The sequence below is a fragment of the Ursus maritimus genome, unplaced genomic scaffold, assembly GCF_017311325.1.
Source record: "Ursus maritimus isolate PB19 unplaced genomic scaffold, ASM1731132v1 scaffold_19, whole genome shotgun sequence".
NCBI lineage: Eukaryota > Metazoa > Chordata > Mammalia > Carnivora > Ursidae > Ursus > Ursus maritimus.
The window spans coordinates 127,679-144,777 of NW_024424341.1; the positions used below are offsets into that span (position 1 = coordinate 127,679).

The 17,099-nt window shown below is 55.2% G+C and overlaps 1 protein-coding gene and 1 long non-coding RNA gene across 10 annotated transcripts in view; one reads left to right on the forward strand and one right to left on the reverse strand.

Moving 5' to 3' along the window:
• Positions 1–1,596: 1,596 nt before the first annotated feature.
• On the reverse strand, positions 1,597–17,093 carry DEF8 (differentially expressed in FDCP 8 homolog). 9 transcript variants are annotated; one of them, XM_040633107.1, is made up of 13 exons: positions 16,723–17,093; positions 12,483–12,616; positions 11,334–11,431; positions 9,904–10,053; positions 8,849–8,990; positions 7,506–7,670; positions 6,791–6,918; positions 6,492–6,605; positions 5,689–5,769; positions 4,832–4,972; positions 4,566–4,675; positions 3,528–3,660; positions 1,902–2,031 (listed from the first exon to the last, which is right to left on the reverse strand). In XM_040633107.1, exons 2-12 carry the CDS (start codon positions 12,604–12,606, stop codon positions 3,558–3,560), a joined length of 1,356 nt encoding a protein of 451 aa, XP_040489041.1. In that variant the 5' UTR covers positions 12,607–12,616; positions 16,723–17,093; the 3' UTR covers positions 1,902–2,031; positions 3,528–3,557. The 9 variants fall into 9 exon arrangements, 8 of the variants coding, with proteins under 8 accessions (XP_040489038.1, XP_040489039.1, XP_040489036.1 ...); XR_005835539.1 differs by lacking the exon at positions 1,902–2,031 and adding an exon at positions 5,178–5,256 and having other exon boundaries at positions 3,501–3,660; positions 4,832–4,921; XM_040633104.1 differs by lacking the exon at positions 3,528–3,660 and having other exon boundaries at positions 1,597–2,031; positions 9,904–10,023.
• LOC103673864 overlaps positions 16,151–17,099 on the forward strand; it is a 4,886-nt gene continuing 3,937 nt past the window's right edge. The window contains exon 1 of the long non-coding RNA XR_005835540.1: positions 16,151–16,297. This is a non-coding gene — a long non-coding RNA (uncharacterized LOC103673864). The remainder of the gene's footprint in view (positions 16,298–17,099) is intronic.

Here is a 17,099-nt window from a genome sequence, read left to right on the forward strand (position 1 = left end):
CAAAAGCAGCCAGAACAGCTTACTATGCTCAAAGGTACACAGTGCCTAAAGAATGATAGAAACATGTCAGGACACAGGAGACTAGTCGATCAAAGCTGGCATCTCCAGGAATGGGACAGACAAGCGCTGAAGGCACGGCATCACTTAGGGAATTCCCACCATAGTGCAAAGCCTGAATCCTATCAGAAAAACCTACCCTGAAGTATATCCTTCAAAATAATTAGCTTGTGGGGCGCCCAGGTGGCTCAGTCGGTGCAGAGTCTGCCTTCAGCTCAGGTTGTGATCCCAGGGTCCTGGGATCGAGTCCTGCGTCGGGCTCCGTGCTCAGGGGGGAGTCTGCTCCCTCTGCCTCTGCTGTTCCCTGTTCATGCCCGCTCTCTCTCAAATAAATAAAATCTTAGAAAAATAATAACAATTAGCTTGTGTTTTGTTAAAGGTGTCCATGTCATGCACCCTTCCAGAATAAAGACAGCTAAATACACATAGCAGCTGAATGGCGAAACCAGAATAAATTTTGTTGTGGATTCTATGATTTCGTGTTGGCGCTAACTTCCAGGGATGATCGAACTGTGGCCACGTGATGTCCTTGTTTGCGAGGAACAGACACAAGTATTTAGAGGCAAAGGGGCAACATCTCTGCAACTTACTAAAAGGTGCAGAAAAAGAAATGTGTGTATGTGGAGAAAGGATATAGAAAACGGGGCAAATGTCAATATTTAGGGAATCCAGGAGATGAGTAAAGGGGAATGTCTTTGCCAGGTTTTGTAAACCTAAATTTGTCAGAATACAAATGGTAAAAATACTGTTGCATCACCTGAAGGGGGGAAAGCCTGCTTCATCTCTCGAGTGTCTGAAGAGCAGCTTTGCAGTTACTCGTGGAAGGAGGTGTGCGCGCGCGTGCAGGCACCGGGCCCACAGCCAGCCGTCCCGCACCGTTCCTCCAGCTCTCCGGGGTCTTTAGGCGTAGACTTGCAGTCTGTCAGCCTATCTGAATTGCAACTGGGTGTGGATGACGTATAAAGACACCTTCTAAAGCAGAAGATGCCTTATGTTCTCTGGGTCCTGGCCCATTTGAGGTCCTGGTCACAACTGTAGATCATAGCTCTGCAAAGAACGTTCGTGTACAGGACCGTGGACGTAGTTTGGGAGGCGGGCCGTGAGGGCTCTGCTGAAGACCGCGGGAATGGTCCGGAGCTGCAGTGAGGGCCCTTTTTGGGTCTGGCTTGTGAAAGAGGCTGCCAGGAGCTGGACCTGTGACTTGCAGGACAGCCAGTTTCTTGATGACTGAATTGGGTCAACGAGATAACCCTTCCACAGTGAGGACTCTAGATGACACCGTTTCTATGTACTGAGCGTTCTCTGTGTGCCAGGCTCAGTGCTCACTGCTTCCTAGAACAAGGTATGTGCTTCCATCATTCATAGAAATGGAGCTGAGGCCCTCTGCACACTTAGCCTGTGACACGCACCAAGAACTCCGCCCCAGAACAGATGACATTTGACCCCACTGGATGGGGAAGACTGGGCTTTCCCTACGCCTGCTATCGGTCTGCGTGTCAACAAACCCTGCTTGTCCCCAATTCACCACACGCACCAGAGTCCAGAGAACACGGATTTAATGAGACGGCAGCCGCGGCATCATTACAACGGGATATCCCTACTGCTCTTCTGTGAAGGGCTGGCCATGCAAACCAGGTCTTTGGCGGGCTCTTGTACCGTGCTGTGGACTCCCAGATCCACACATGATTTTGTTTAAAGACTCTGCCACTCAGAAAGGGTGGGTGGAAATATTGGGGAGGAGGAAATGGGGGTAATTAAAAAGAAAAGGGAGCCAACTCTTCGTCCAGCAGATGCCAGCACATGAACGCTTCCTATGGACACAGTGATTGTAACTGGAAGAATGTGATGTCCACTACACAGCCGATTCGGGAATGGCCAATATCCTCATGACAGAAATGTAATGCAGTGGTGCGAAATGTGCAGATCTGGGGGGTGTAGGGAAAAGGCGTTTGGCCCTTAAGCCCCTCTTCAGCCCTAGAAAGGAAGGGGAAGCAGGACGGGGACCTGTCGTTGACCCAACTTCAGCAGTGTTTGCTTCTCGCCGTTACCCTGAGTCAGATCAGAACACACCGCAAGAGGGCTGCCTACAGCCACCACGTGAGGCTTCTCTGATGGTGCAGAGAAGTGAGGAGGAGGGGACACTATCTATATCCACCCCTCTAATCGGCCAGCAAGCTAAGCTGACCTTTCTGCTGCCAGTCACAGGTCACGGATACCCAAGTGGCTATGTTCCACCACCCAACTGCGCGTGTCAACCGTGCACGTAACAGCCAAGCACAGTCTGGGCAAGAGGGCAAAAAAGACTGAGGGCCACGTCCTGAAACGTCCTCCTCCCACAGGCCTCCCCCTCTATGGCGGGGTCTCTAAAGCATGAAGCATCCCTCCAAATACCGAGGCCGATGCTGGCTCCCCCAGTGAAGAGCTGCGAGTTCTCCTCCTCTGTCCAGGGGTTCCATTCATCAGCTGGTATACAGGACCTTCCATGCCCCAGTCTTTCTGCACACCCTCTGGGATTCCTGCCCGAAGCTCCCGAGTAAATATTCCCAGTGCCTGACCTCAGGCCCCCAGACAAAAGGCCACTGGCTGGTGGTGGTCTGTGAGCTGTCCAGAGCCCTCCACCAGCACATGGAGCTCCTCAGGCAAATAGGCCAACTGCAGCCAACCCTGTTGCCTAACCTAGAACCTCCCCCAGGGTCACAGTCCCTGCTCCACACTGGGAAACAGGACAGCCTCTTCCAACTGGACCCCCAACCACCCAGCCTGGAGCACCACGGTAAACTGCGGAGCAAAGGCAGGAGCAGTGGTCCACCCAGGGGGAAGAGCTTCACGGCCCCCTTCCCTCCATGTTGTACAGAAGTGGGAACCCCCTGGACTGGCCCTGTTGGAGGAGAACCCAGGGAGAGAGAACCTCGAGAGGCAGGAGCAGGGCCCTTGGGAGACAGTCGTGAACAAACCCAGTTGGGATCAACTACAAGTCCCCACACAAGGGGCTAAGGGGATGGGGGCCTCCAGGTAGATCCAAACCATTCGTTGCAGATAGAACTCAGGCCAAGCCTGGGCGTCTGCAACCATTCGTTGCAGATAGAACTCAGGCCAAGCCTGGGCGTCTGCAACCAGCATTCCCAGGGCTTGTCAGCCACTCCTCCAAAGCCCTCTGGGGGTTGTCAGCGTGGCCAAAGCCCAGCGGCTTGGCCCCAAGTGCCTCCCCAAGGCTCTTCGCCACAGGGGCGGTGAGAAGCCCTTCCCCACTTCCCTTCTTATGGAGCCCTACAGCCTTCACAGCAACACACCCAGGAAAGAGCCAGGCGAGACTGCCCGAAGTCCCAGCAAGTGCCTGAGAGAGGGATGATGGTCCTCCTGGTGCTGCTTACACCCCTCTGGCCCAGCACAGGCGAGAGGTCCAGGGGCTGCACCCTAGGGGTCTCCAGAACACAAGAAACACCTTTGGCAACGACCAGCAGGTTGGATACCAGAAAGGCCTGGGAGGGGTGCCTGTTGCTCTAGGGTTCCACGTCTGGACCAGGCTCCTGGAAGAGCGACTGCTTCCGCAAGGTGAGCCGAGCACATTTGGGACACGTGGTGGAGTTGTCATAGTAGCAGTCCCTGGGGACAGGGAGGGTGGGGTCAGCCTCAGCAAGGGTCTGGGTTCTCTGCATGTGAGATTCTACCACTGAGCTTTCCCAGACTTCATCGGTCAGGCCCTTCTATCCCCCTTCTTCAGATGGGGAAACAGAGGCAGTTTCTCCCAGAGGGCAGGGGCCGGGTCTCCACCCAGGTGCACCCAGGCGTGAGGTCGAGTGCCTCAGTGCAGGCCCCTCCTACAGGGTCCACACCTGCTAGCTGGTTACCATCCGACTTCTGCTTGGAGCTCTCGGTCTCTCGGCTCCCCTACCTGTTCTTACCACCACTGCACAGAGCCTCCACTGGGACCCCGGGGGTGCACGGGGTCCTGGGGACTGCTGTGCCACAGAATCGACAGCTGGAGCGTTCGCTTTTTCCTACCGTCCTTTCTGTGACAGCAGTCCCGGTCTGCAACATCAGTGCGTGCTAGGACGGACAGCAAGTGCCTGACAGAAGTCCACGTGGACAGAAATGGGAGGTGCCTGTCTGAGTCCAGGGTGAGGCATCATGCAGGGCCCGCAGGCACACATCTATTACTAGTAACCGTATTGATGATTCTTCCAATGTGTGTGTGTGATTTTTACAAACATCCACTAAGTCTTTTTGTCATAAATGCTTATGTTGTTTGAACCTAAGTACTTAGTAAAAATGTGAGGTATTTCTTTTGGCCTAGGGATGACTGAAAAAATCACTGAGACACTGGGGGTGCCAGGAACTGGAAAGTTGAGGGACCCCTGGCCTCCACTACATCTCAGGTCTGGTGGACAAGGGAAGCCAGTGAGACGCCAGGCGCGCATCTGGGGTCTGGGCTGCACCCCTCCCCACCCCTCCCCCCACGGCAGGGAGCCCCCACGCCTGGCCTGAGGGTGGGTCGGGGCCATGCTGACCTGTGGAAGACCGCAGAGCAGTCGGTGCACACGGACGTGTGGCTGTCGAAGGGGAAGAGCACGTCACCCTCTCGGCAGAGCTCACACACGAAGCCCTTGGCCTGACACCGCTGGGGGCGACAGTGCAGGGCGGAGGGCAGGTCAGCGCCTGCTCCAAAGGGCACCCGAGGCCAAGGACACACTGGGCCAAGCTGCTCGCCCGCCCGCCCTGCCCCGGGGACTGGGAGCGGACGGAGAGGCCCCCTGGTCTGCGGGAGGCGGCCCACCTCGCAGTCCAGCTTGATGTGCTTGGCGAAGAGCGTGTGGGTCTCCGTGAGCGAGCAGCTGAGGCGGCCCGTGTGCGCGTCCAGCAGATCCTGCACGGAGTACATCTCATCGTTCTCCACGAAATGCTGCCGGTCCTGGAGCTGTGGGTCCCGGCAACCGTGACCCCCAACACTGGGTCAGGGCCCCTTCCGCTGCCCACCCACCGACACTCCCGTCCTCCAGGCCCTCGGGTGCTCACGGAAGCAACAGATGGTGTCGGTCTCCGGGCCTCCTACTGCGCTCCCCCAGCCACACGGCCGCCCCGCTGCTCCCAGCACAGCAGGCACACCTGCTCCCAGGCCTCACCCTGTTTGCCACCTCCTTTCCCTGCTTTGGCTTGTCCACAGACCTTAGCACCTCCTGACTCTTGATTTTTCTTCCCCACCTGAAGAGAGGACACGGATTCCTGCCTGTTTTGTTCCCTGCTCCCTGGGATCTAGAACAGTGAATACCCATGGATGTTTGTTGAACAGATCCATAGGTGAGCCTCGAAAAGTGTGTTTGCGGTCAATCCTGCCTGAGCAGGACTGTGCCTGGTCCGCTGCATGGAGACCCAGGTGAGGGCTGCAGAGCGATACCCACTTCCCTCAGTGATGGAATCAGAGAACACTTTTGTGGACAGAATGTTTGCTCACTGCAGACCTAGTGCTCCTTGGGACAGAGCAGGGGAGACCCTGTGCTAAAGCACGGCACACACGAGCTATGAAGTCACAGGAAAAAGGCTTGGGCACGGGGCGTCCTCACCGCCCTGGCTCTCCATTTCCCCCTTGCCTCTCCCCCCCCGATTCCCGGCTCCCACTCGGGCCAGTGGCCTGACCTGCAGCAGCAGACGAGCCTCCATGGCCTCCTTGCAAGTAATGAAGTAGGGCTTCATGAGCAGGATGTCCTGACGCAACTTCTGTGGACGAGAGGGGCAGGTCAGCATTCTCAGCCAGGCCAGGGCTGCGCCGTGGCATGTCTGGGACCAAGGGGGCTGGCACTCCAGGTCAGGAGGAGACAGAAGGTGCCTTCACATCCCCCAGGATAGTCCCAGACCTGAGAGCTCCAGCCAAGCTCAAGTTCGAACCACAGCTTCCAGGCCAATGCCCCCCCAAGGGGCATTTACCCTCAAACACGTACAAAAAAGAGAAAGAATAATGTTGTATGTTAATTATATTGAAACAATCTTTTGGATACATTGGGTCATATAAAATATACTATTAAAATTAACTTTACCTGTTTTTCATTTTTCTTTTTAAAGATTTTATGTATTTATTTGTAAGATTGCACAAGCAGGGGGAGCAGCAGGCATACGGAGAAGCAGACTCCCGGCTGAGCAAGGAGCCCGATGTGGGGCTTGATCCCAGAACCCCAGGATCATGGCCTGAGCCAAAAGCAGATACTTAATCAACTGAGCCACCCAGGCATCCCTGCTTTTTACTTTTTTTAATGTGGCTACTAGAAAATTTCAATGTCCCTCTGGGCCTAGTACCCTATCGTGGCCGGACACTGCTCTAGGGTCTTTAACCCTGAGAACAGCGGAGGGGCCCCCATGAACCTCAGCAGGGGCATCTGTCCTCCGCTCCCCGGACACATGGGGAGAGCAAGGTCCACCCTCACCCCTGCCCCCTCCAGCCTTACCCGGATCTCCACCAGCTCCTCCACATAGTTGAACAGCAGGGGGTTGATCTCTCGGAGCCTGAGCACTGGCCGAGACACCATCAGCGCCAGGTAGCGCATGCTGCTGCGGGACACCTGGGGGACGTGGTGGAGGGGCACCTCCAGCATTACACACACCACCACCCCCAGAACCATGCTCCCCCCAGCCTGAGCCAGGCCTGAGCACTGGCCCTCCCTCCCTGGGGCTCCATCTCCTCCCCTCCCAGCCCAATCTCCCCCCAGCCTCTGCACCACCCTTGCCCCCTTCCCCCCCCCCTTGCCTTGCGTGGCTCAAAGTCCCAGTTGTGCACGATGCGCGCAGGGATGACAGCCAGGTCATTCCAGTGGCAATGGCTGCAGTAGTACTGGCCCGTATAGTCACACTGCCGGGCCTCGCTGGGCACGCCCCCTGTAGAGGGGACGGGTCATTACAAAGCCGGGGCTGCCTTCAGGGTCCCTGACAGGTTAGAAGCCACATAATGCATAGAAAGCAGACGGGGTGGGGTGGGGGGGACAGCTGACCTGGGAGGTTCCACCCTTCAGACCTGACACAACCTCTTCTCAGCCACAAGACCTGAAGCAGATCAAGGCACTCTGCTACCCTCAGTTTTGTCATCTGTAAAATGGACCCCCACCACAGGAGTGCTGCGAAGACCCCATGAATTAACATTAATAAATCTCTGACACATGGCACATGAATGATAGCCTGTGATTTTTCCCGTCTAGGTGGGCTTTCTGTGATAATGGGGCCACACGGGAGGCTGAGTCCCGGCCAGCCCTGTGGGGACCCTAGGTGACCTGGGCTGGAACCTCAGTCTGCTTGAGTGGGAAGTGAGAAGGTGCCGGTAGCAGCCACTTGTCACTTCCCAAGGAAAGAGAGCAGGACATCATCCACAGGACCCCAGGTGTCCCGAGCTGTCTGATTTACCCAATTTTCTCACACCTGCCCAAAGCAGCCTCCCTCACCCTGCACCCGTTGCTTCCTGGGGCACTCACGCAGAGAGATGGGCGCCCGGCACTCCGCACAACGGTAATCTTGGCTGTCCAGCCCTGTCTCAGGGCAGATGTTCAGCTCATATTCAGCCTGGTGGCTGACTTTGGAGCGCACACAGGGCTTGGAGATGAGGTTCAAGCACTTGCTGTGACATCGGTAATAACACCCTGGGGTGGGGGGACCAATATTGTGCCTTTCAGAAGTGGAGGGCATCCTGGCCTTCAGCTCTACCCCAATTCCCACGTCAATCTGGGAGCTTCTCGAGACCCCACTGTAGGTCCCAGCACTTCAAAGACCTTGTCAGTCCCCATCCCAAGCCTTGCCCTGGGGTCGCTTGCAGACCTTCCTCCTCAACTCCCTAACCCTCAAAGGCATCAACTCACTCCATCTAAAGGAAATTCTTGCTCTTCCTTAACAAACCCACCTCCCACTCGTGGTTTTCCCACATCAGATTTCAGTGACTCCATCTTTCCACCTGCTGAGACTAAAATTTGCAAAGTCATCTCAACCCCCATTTATGCCTGTTTCCAGCCCTTCAGCTAGTGCTGCACCTGGACACTTCCTACCCAAAACACTCCACCCCGATCAGAGGGCCATCATCCTCCCCTCCCCCTCTCCACTCCTTCCTTCAGTCCATGCTCAGCTCAGCGGCCAGAGGGGTCCTTTTAAAACCCAGGCATGTCCAGCCCTGACCTGTGGCCCCCAGTGCACTTACAGAAAAGTACCTCTGAGCCCACCTCGACCAACCTCCTCTCAGGTGTAGTGCCCCAGCCACACTTCTCTCTGCTCCACACTGAAGACACTGGACACACACCAGCCACAGGGCCTCCCCCACAGGACCATTCTTCCCCAGACAGACTCCTGCCTTACTCCCTGACTTCCACGTTTTGCTTGAATGTCGCATGATGCCTTTTCGTTCCAACCTAAAGTCACACCCATCACACTCCCTAACCCACACTGTTTTCTTTCCTTATTTTTCTTCAACGTACTATGTTGTTCAACACACCCTATGCTCATTCGGAACAGCACCATCCACAGGAATTCTCTGCAAAAATGGGAACGTCCAACATGGCAGCCACAGCCTCGGTGGCTATTGAGATCGCACAACTAAGGAACTAAGGAGGTATTTAAATTTAAATTGGAATAGCCACATGTGGATGTGAGCCTGGTGAAGGCAGGAGTTTGGTCTTTTGTCCCTTGTTTTATCCCAGGTAGTCCACAGGCTCAGTACACACTGAGGACACTGCAGAGAATTCACCAGAACACAACCCAGAGCTGCCAGGTCTCTGCGCTGCCCTGGGGACCAGGACTGCCCACCCACAAGCAGGTCTGGGTGTTGGCCCACCTGTGCAGGTGTACCAGGTCTGAATGAGCCCCCAGATAATGGTGTTACACTTGTCACAGGTTTGCTTGACACTCTTGCTCTTCTCCTTGTAGAAACGGTGCTCCAGGAGGACTCGGATGTTGGGCTCATCCTCATTGGGGTCCTGGAGAGAGGCCCGGGAGGGTCACAGGTGAGCCTGCTGAAACTCCTTTTCCTTCCCATGAACCCCTTTACCTATTTCTTCCAGGTACTACTTACAGCAGATATTGTGAGTTTCCCCCAATGTCAAACCCCCTTTTCCTTTCAGCAACGGAACTCCCCAGTAATCAGTCAGGCCTGGACCACCCAGACAACAGACTGACTTTCCCTACACCCAGGTGCTGTCCTGGGGTGATGTTAGGGTCACGGGTGTGTGAGCAGGAGTGATAAGGCTTTCTCTTCCTTCCCATTTTTTTTTTTCTGCTAAGTACAGACCCAAAGGTGACATGGGGCCATCTTGGATTCTCCACAAGGACTGGCAACGCAAAAACACAGAGGGCCTGAGATCCCTGACGCCATTAGCTGCCATATGCGCCCTAGGTCACCTGTGGGGTCTCCACATGCGTAAAATTACACATCATTCCTCTAAGCCACTGTGTTTTGGGGTGTCTCTGTTACCACAGCCTTACTTAAGCTCTAATGAATATTCTGTTTTGTAAATTCCCAGGGACTCGGAGCCAGAGCAAGCAGGGCGGCAGCAAGTTACAGACATACCCATTCAAGGCCTGAGTTACGTGCACCCCCAGGAGGCATAACCCTTACTGCTGTTCCTTCGTGAAACACTCAGGAAGCCCCTCCCGCCCCCCAAACCAGGTCATGAGGTTCAAGGACAGCCTTCCCTCACGTCCTCGAGCTGCAGGGTGGGCGTGGGCCTGTCATGGTGAGACGAACAGAGAGAGCCTGCACGTGGGGTGAAGGCCCACCTCTGCCCCCAGCTTTCCGGATAGCTTTCTATCGTAGCCCCTCGGCCTCTAGAAGGGGAGACTTCACTCTCACATGGCTCCAGGGGCCTCCATGGCAGGGAGGCCGGCACCCACCTTCAGCTCCTGGAGCTTGAGCCGAAGGTGAATGAGCCTCACCACAGCGTCCTTCTGCTTCTCCGACTGCTCAGGCAGCTCCAGAATCACCTGCTTGCACTCCTCGATAGCCTGCCGCAGCTGCTCGATGTCAGAAGCCAGGAACAGACCCTGCCCGGGGTGGGGGTGGGGGGCAGGTGACAGCGTCAGATGTCTACCCTGCACGCTCTCCACTCGATCGCAAGCCCAGAGCCGACCTCCCCGCTCCTCGCTTGCCTTGATGAAGAAACAGGCCTGGAGGGAGGGGCCGAGGACTGGCTCAAGGGCCAGGAAAGTTAACAGCACAGGCAGGAACCACCCGTGCCACCTGCCCCCACCTGGACCTGTCTACTCACCGGCCTCTGAAAACCTAATTCAGGATGTTTTTCAAAACACAACTTCCTTCTTTTAGAAACCCAGCCACTTTTCTGGCTATGCTATTTTGCTTACTTCTACAGAGTTTCCTCTTGGATGAAAGCTGGGGAAATGACAATTTGCCTGTCATGAAGGAGAGGAAGTGGCCTCCAGCTTAATCACCAAGCCCAGAGATGCCCCAGGCACCCACCCACCCCTAGCACCAGCACCTCACAAGGACTCAGGGCCAGGACCCAACAGAGGCCCTGGGCTCAGGACCCTGCTGTCACTAGGGAAGGAAGACAGGCTTAAGTCTGAGCAGGGGAGTTGAGGCTGATCTCACCCCAGAAAAGGGACAACGCTGCCCTAAGGAGCCGCCCCCCACCTCCAGGAGACCAGGCAGAGAGGAGGGGACACCCCTACTCTGCAAGCTCAGTGTGTGGCCCAGAGGTGGGGCTCAAAAATGTCTTTAATGAAGATACAAAACACAAACACAAAATGAAAAGTCAATGAGAACTGGGGCTTCTGGGTGAATCTTTTTTGATTTCAGTTACATTAGAATGTTTCTACGTTTCTCCCAAATAAAATTTGAAGATACTTTGCATAAAACTAAAATATTTTCAAACTTTTAAAAAGAGATTATTAGAGTCCTTTAATTAAAAAAAGAAAAAGCTTCAACAGAATAAAAAATTGAACAGAGGAGAGTGGCCCTGCGGTCCTTCCCTCACCCTGCTGCAGAGTCACAGGAACCCCAGGACCCAGATGGAGCCAATCCTCATGTCTGCCTCCCAGGAACCAGGAACATGGGAAGAGGGACGGCCCCACACAAAAAGAGCAGCTTCAGGTCCCAAACCCCAGGTCAGATGGTCTTCTCTGGCCCCCAAACAGTTTTTGGAGATGGGAGTCAGGTGTCATGTAGGTCTCAGATTCAAGGCCCAGGAGCCCCAGCTGAGCTGGATTGGCCCTGCTGCCGGAGGATGGGGTGACAAGGAAAGGGCCGACTTCTCCTGCCTTGGGGGCTCACCCAGTGCCCCTCCCACTCCAGGCCCAAACCTTACCACAGGGCGGGAGAAGTGGTCCTCAGATAAGCCCAGATCCATCACTCGCTCAGTGCAGCAGAACTCTGGCTCTCCAGGGGGCAGCTCAAGCAGGGCCTCTGCAGAGGGTACAGGTATGGAGGGCAGCAGAGAGAGAAAGAAAAACCTGCCTTTCCCCCAGGAGTAGGTTGGGTTGGGAAGGACCATAGGGAACCGGAGAAGCCCACAGGAGGTGCTGAGGCAAGCCAGGCCCTGCCCTGGTATCTGCCCTGTTTGCATTTGCAAAGAAACCCATAGCCTGTACAAATAAGAGAGAGCCATTCAAAAAGATGAGGTGAGGGGAAAAAAATCTAAAAATAAAACTAAAAAAAAAAGGAAAGAAACCAAGAAGATGAGGGGGTTACCCATGGTGCTAAGAGAGGTCCACAAAACGGTATTTCAGAAACATCTAAATTTCTTTTTTTTTTTTTTTTTAAGATTTTATTTATTTGAGAGAGAGAGACAGAGAAAGCACAAGCAGGGGAAGGGGCAGAGGGAGACAGAGTCTGGATAAGCAGACTCCCCGCTGAGGCTCAAGCCTACGACTCTGGGATCACGACCTGACCCCGTCAGACACCCAACAGACTGAGCCACCCAGACACCCCAGAAACATCCCAATTTCTAGGGCCTCCCTGATATGTGCATATATGGACTCAAGGGTGCTGGACGGTTGCACAACAGAATTTCTGAACCCCCGTGTGGACTCTAGAGGTCTCTGCGTGTGTGCACACACCCTGAATACCCCTACTGACTGCATGTGCGGCTCCTAGAGCCCCACCTTCCTGACCCCAGAGGAGCTGAGCCTCTGTCCAGGCCATTCCATCCTCTCCCTGACCAGATCTTAGCTCTGACTTCCCTCCCCAAATATTCCCTGAGTGAGTATCCGCTGTGTGCTGAGCCCTGGGACGCAGCAGTAATGTGAGTCACAAATACCTCCTCTCAGGAGTGTGTGTCTTAATGGGGCCACAGAACAGGCAGAAAGGGGTTTGTGCAGAGGAGAAAAGGGAAGTGGCCAGCAAGGGGCCCAGGTACTTGGGAAAGCCAGCATGCTCCATGGGAAGACCTAGGAAGAGGATGGGGGACCAAAGTGAGGGGTCAGATTGCCCACTCAGCCTTCCTCCCAGCACCTACCTTCAGAAGCGACTTCTGGGGCCTCCTCACTGGCCCTCTGCTCATGCTGCCTCGGCCCAAGCTCCTTGTTGAACGGGTTGAGGTGGGCCTGCCGGAACCGGGCCAGCTTCTCATCATATTCCATAGCATCCCACCTGCAGGGCAGGGTAGGGCAGAGATGAGCACCCAGCTCCTAGACTCACTGCATTCCCATCCCCTTCCTGAGCGCCTGGGGTTGCAGAGGGGATGCCTGGCCTCCTTCACTCCCCCAGGAGGGTCCAGGTGGAATACCCCCCAACATGGCCGCCATCCTCTGCCCCTCACCCAGGCCCCCAGTGGTGGCATCCCCTCAGTAACAGCAACCCACCCGGGGCACGCAGATGGAACAAAGAGATCCAGGAGTGGGACACGACCTACCCAAGAGTACCCAGCCAGTCTGGGACCTAGGCCCCTACCTCCCAGTACAGGGTCTTCATTCAGCCCTGGTCCAGCTATGTGCTCAGTGCTGAGAAGGAAAGGCTTGGGTGCTCCCATGAGACAAGACCTCCCAGGACTCAGGTCCTTACTTCTGGCCCCGAGCAGGGATGTTCCTTTTCTGTCAGAGCACCCCAAAACGACAGCCCCTGAGCAGAACCACCAGTGATGACTGTCAGAGGTCAAAGTGCTGGACACTCTGGAGCCAATGCCAGGGTCCAGGCCTGCTGGGCCACCTGTAGTGTGGCCTTGGGCAGGACCCATCTTCCGGGTGCCCCAAGGAGCTCCACATCTGTGCCGGCACGTGGAGAAGACTCCGTGAACGCTCGTTAATCATCACGTAGGCCAGCATGGCATCTCACTGACCTGGATTCCCTCTGATGCTCTATGTGTGCTTGAGTTAGGCATGGCCCCCACCTCAGGGTCCCAGGAAATAGGAATTGCCTAGTTCACCACCTGGTACTGCTCTCCCCTCCCAAGAGCTCAGAGAGCCGCAGGACACACAGGGCTGATGGCTCCTGAGAGGGTGAAAGGGGCTTTGACTGGGGGGAGTGGTTTGCATCCCAGGTCTTCCCACTTCCTTAGCCTCTCTGCCTCCAGGGTGACATGAGTTCATAGGAAGTGAGCTGTTTAATACTTTGTAGTAAGTGCCAGGTATTAGTTATGCTTTCTCTGTACCTGTTTAGTCTAAAATGATTTGTGATTATCAAAGAGAAGCCAATGACTCCTATCTGCGCCCCTTCCAAAAAAAACAGAACTGATCCCAGACAGGACAGCCTTGACAAGAGTCATCCCCAGCCCTGCCCAGTGTCAGCTGCCCTGCATCTGGGTCAGAAACTCCCACACGAACAGTGGGACCTGTCCTACCTGTTTGACCTCTGTGGTGGGGATGTGGGTTAGGGGAGTTCCAGTCTGACAAAACCCAGCACCTGGGTCAAAACAGGAGAGGACACAGATGCCATGGGCTATGGCCTTAAGCCTCCTCTCTCTCATTACCTGACAGCTTTGGGCAGCTCACTCAGGGTGGTTGGGCCCTGATGACCAGTACCTCTCCAATTGATGGGTGTCACAGTGTCCTGGGAAGCACCCAGAGTACAGGACAGACCCAGCTGTGCCGGGACTCACTCACCCTATCTTCCCTAGTGGCGACAAAGATTCTTTGCCTGACCAGACTGTAGTCAGGTTCCCGAACTTTCTCCTATACCATCTGTGCCCCTCCTGTAAAATCCAGTTATAGCAAGAACCCTGCTACATCAGTTTAGCAAGAGTTCCCCACCCTGATACCCAGTCATCCTCAAATCTGGTATCACCCCCAGGTGACATCTGATCACCCTGGCCTGCCCTCAGCAGAGATCTTGTCAGGTCAGTTTAGCCAGACTCCCCACTCAGCCCTGATGTTTCCTCTCAGCAAGTTTCCATCCACTGATTTTACCCTGCTCCTTGGCTATAAACTCTCACTTGCCCGTGCTGCATTCCGAGTTGAACTCAGTTCCATACCAAGGTCTCTTTTCCCTACTGCAACAGTCTTCTATAAAATCTGCACTAGCTATTTTAACAGCAGTCCAGATCTGTTTTTTCTTGCTTGACTGGGTGTGGGGAGCTGGATTTTTGGCTTGTGGTGATTTCCCAGCCTCCCTATAGTTAGATGTGGTCACGCGACTATGTTATAACCAATGGAATTTAAACAGAAAGATCTTGTAGGAATTTTTCTTAAAAGGAGGCACTGCCCCTCTTCAGTTCTTCCTACCTCTTGCCACCTGGGATGCAGATGTAATGGGTGGAGCTGGAGTAGCCACCTTGGGTTTGACATAGAAGCCCTGGGCAACTTCACCCCAGGCTTCATTCAACTGACACAGAAATAAACTTCTGTTTAAGCCAGTGTTACTGGGAGAGTGATTTCTATCTCCTACATCTGAAACAGACCCTGACTGATCACCCCAAGAGCCTCGTGGTAATAAAATGAATTGGTGCTATTCAAATCCCAGATCCTCAACTCATAGCTGATATGTATGGTCTTGGGCGAATGCCTAAACCTTTCTTTGCTTTTCATTTCTCATGTTTCAAATGGGAGAAATAATAGTACCCACTGCATAGGGTTATTATGATGATTAAATTAGTTAATACAAAGCACACACTATGCACCCAATAAATATCAGCTACAGCTTACTATTATCATTGTTACTAATGTTATTAAGAATCAGATAGCCCTGGGTGCCTGGGTGGCTCAGTCGGTGAAGCGTCTGCCTTCAATTCAGGTCATGATCCCAGGGTCCTGGGATCGAGCCCCACGTCAGGTTCTCCACTCAGCAGGGAGCCTGCTTCTCCCTCTCCCTCTGCCTGCTGCTCCCCCCGGTTGTGCTCTCGCTCTCTGTCAAATAAATAACTAAAATCTTAAAAAAGAATCAGATAGGCCTGATTTAAATCCTGGGTCTCCCAGTGATGAGCTGCGTGACCCTATTTTCTTGCCCACAAATAAGGAAGAATACCTACCTCCTGGGGTGGGTACAAGGACTAAGTATGTACTTATATACATCAGGGGAACCCATAGCCCAGAACTGCTGCTAGGCAAGCTGTCACTATCGTCACATGATGACCAGCCCAACCCCAAGCAAATTCTCCACATTTTAAACTATGGCCAGAGGAGCCTAAAGGCAGGAACACTTCTGCTCCTCCCAACAGCTCTCCTCTGGGCGGGAAGGTCCCCTGGAAAAAGCATCTTTCAATCGCCTCCTTATGGGCAGTGCCAGCTCCAGGCCTGGCATAGAGGCCATGGTCATCTGCCCTCTCTCAGCCCCAGTCTCTCTCCTGCCAAGCTGGAGAATCATACTTCCCTCAGGGTCTCTGAGGGCAGACAAGTGGGGTTCCAACACAAGCCCAGGGGATGCAGGACCCAGCAGCTGACTTGGCTCCACGCCCCATTGCCCCACCAGGTTCACCCCTCAGAGAGCCCAGGATCCCACCTCTGCCCTCCTCCAGAGACTCCCCTTCTCTGTCAGGGGAAGAGAGGGGAGGACGAGACAACTTAGCAATTCAAGGGAACCTCAGAATAAAGCCCAGGGGCTATTGAGGCTATTCTCACCCAGGCTCACTGGAGGTCCCTAGAATTCTCCCTGGAGGGGACAGGGGAGAAGGTACATCCTATTTTCTCGTACCTGGAAGGAGACCTGGCAGGACTCTGCCGGGAGCAGGGGCAGGGTCACTGCCTCTTTAAGGGTTACTTGCCACTGAAGCCAGACTCAGGAGGGAGCCACCCCCAAGAGATATCTCCCGCAACAACAACTACAGGCAGACACTCTGGGGACCCTCACCCACCCGCTATGAGTAGGCGCGGGCCTCTTCTACCACGCCCATCCATTCCCTAGGTGAGGAAACTGAAGCCCGGCATTCCCGGAGGGTGGCAAGCCCTGGGAGCCGCCGCGGGCCTCACGAATCCCGCACACAGCGCGTGTGGACGGCCGGAAGCGGTGACACTGCCAACCGGGGGCCGGGGAGGGAGGAGTCCCCCTCTGGGCTGATAAACCTGCCCGAGCAGGGTGGGAGGCAGCGCAGGTCCCCGGTGCCCCCCAGCGCCCCAGTTGAGGACGGGAAGGTCGGAAACCCGCCTCGAGCGCGGGCGGGGGCCCTGGGCGAGCTCCTCAGCCCCTGAGCCCTCGGGAGAGGGGGCTCCCCGAGCTCCAGGACGCGGCGGGCGCAGACAGGCCCCGAGGGTCGAGCGCCCCTGTTCCCTCCACCCCCAGCACCCCCGCCCCTCACCTGGCCCTCCCAGACTCCCCCCTCCGCCGCTCACCTGACCGCCGCCGCCCTCGCTACATTGTAACCCGCCCGGCCGCCCTCGCTACATTGTATCGGCCCCGCCGCCCGCTGCTGCCGCCTGCGGCCCGGAGGCTCATGGCAAGCCGGGGCCCCAGCGTCCGCACCCAGCCCGCGCGCCCTGGCGGCCTCCGCGTCCACCTCCGGGAAATGGGTGACGCTTCATCCCACCTGTTCAAGATGGCATGGCGGACTGCTGCATTTTCTATATTTTCTGTAATCATAGAAGCCATGGTTTAAATAGAAACCACAACACTTAAGAGAAGAAATTGCTGGGGCGTCTGGGTGGCTCAGTCCGCTGAGCGTCTGCCTTCGGCTCCGGTGGTGATCCCCGGGTCCTGGGATAAAACCCTG

Bases quoted from the DNA above. Each gene is read 5' to 3' on its own strand.
- DEF8 (XM_040633102.1), bottom strand. From the start codon at position 12,606: ATGGAATATGATGAGAAGCTGGCCCGGTTCCGGCAGGCCCACCTCAAC. The intron at 11,432-12,482 runs GTAGGTGCTGGG...TACCCTCTGCAG, and splicing joins CCCAGAAGTCGCTTCTGAAG to AGGCCCTGCTTGAGCTGCCC. The intron at 6,606-6,790 runs GCAAGGGGGGGG...CACGTCCCCCAG, and splicing joins GGGACTTTGAGCCACGCAAG to GTGTCCCGCAGCAGCATGCG.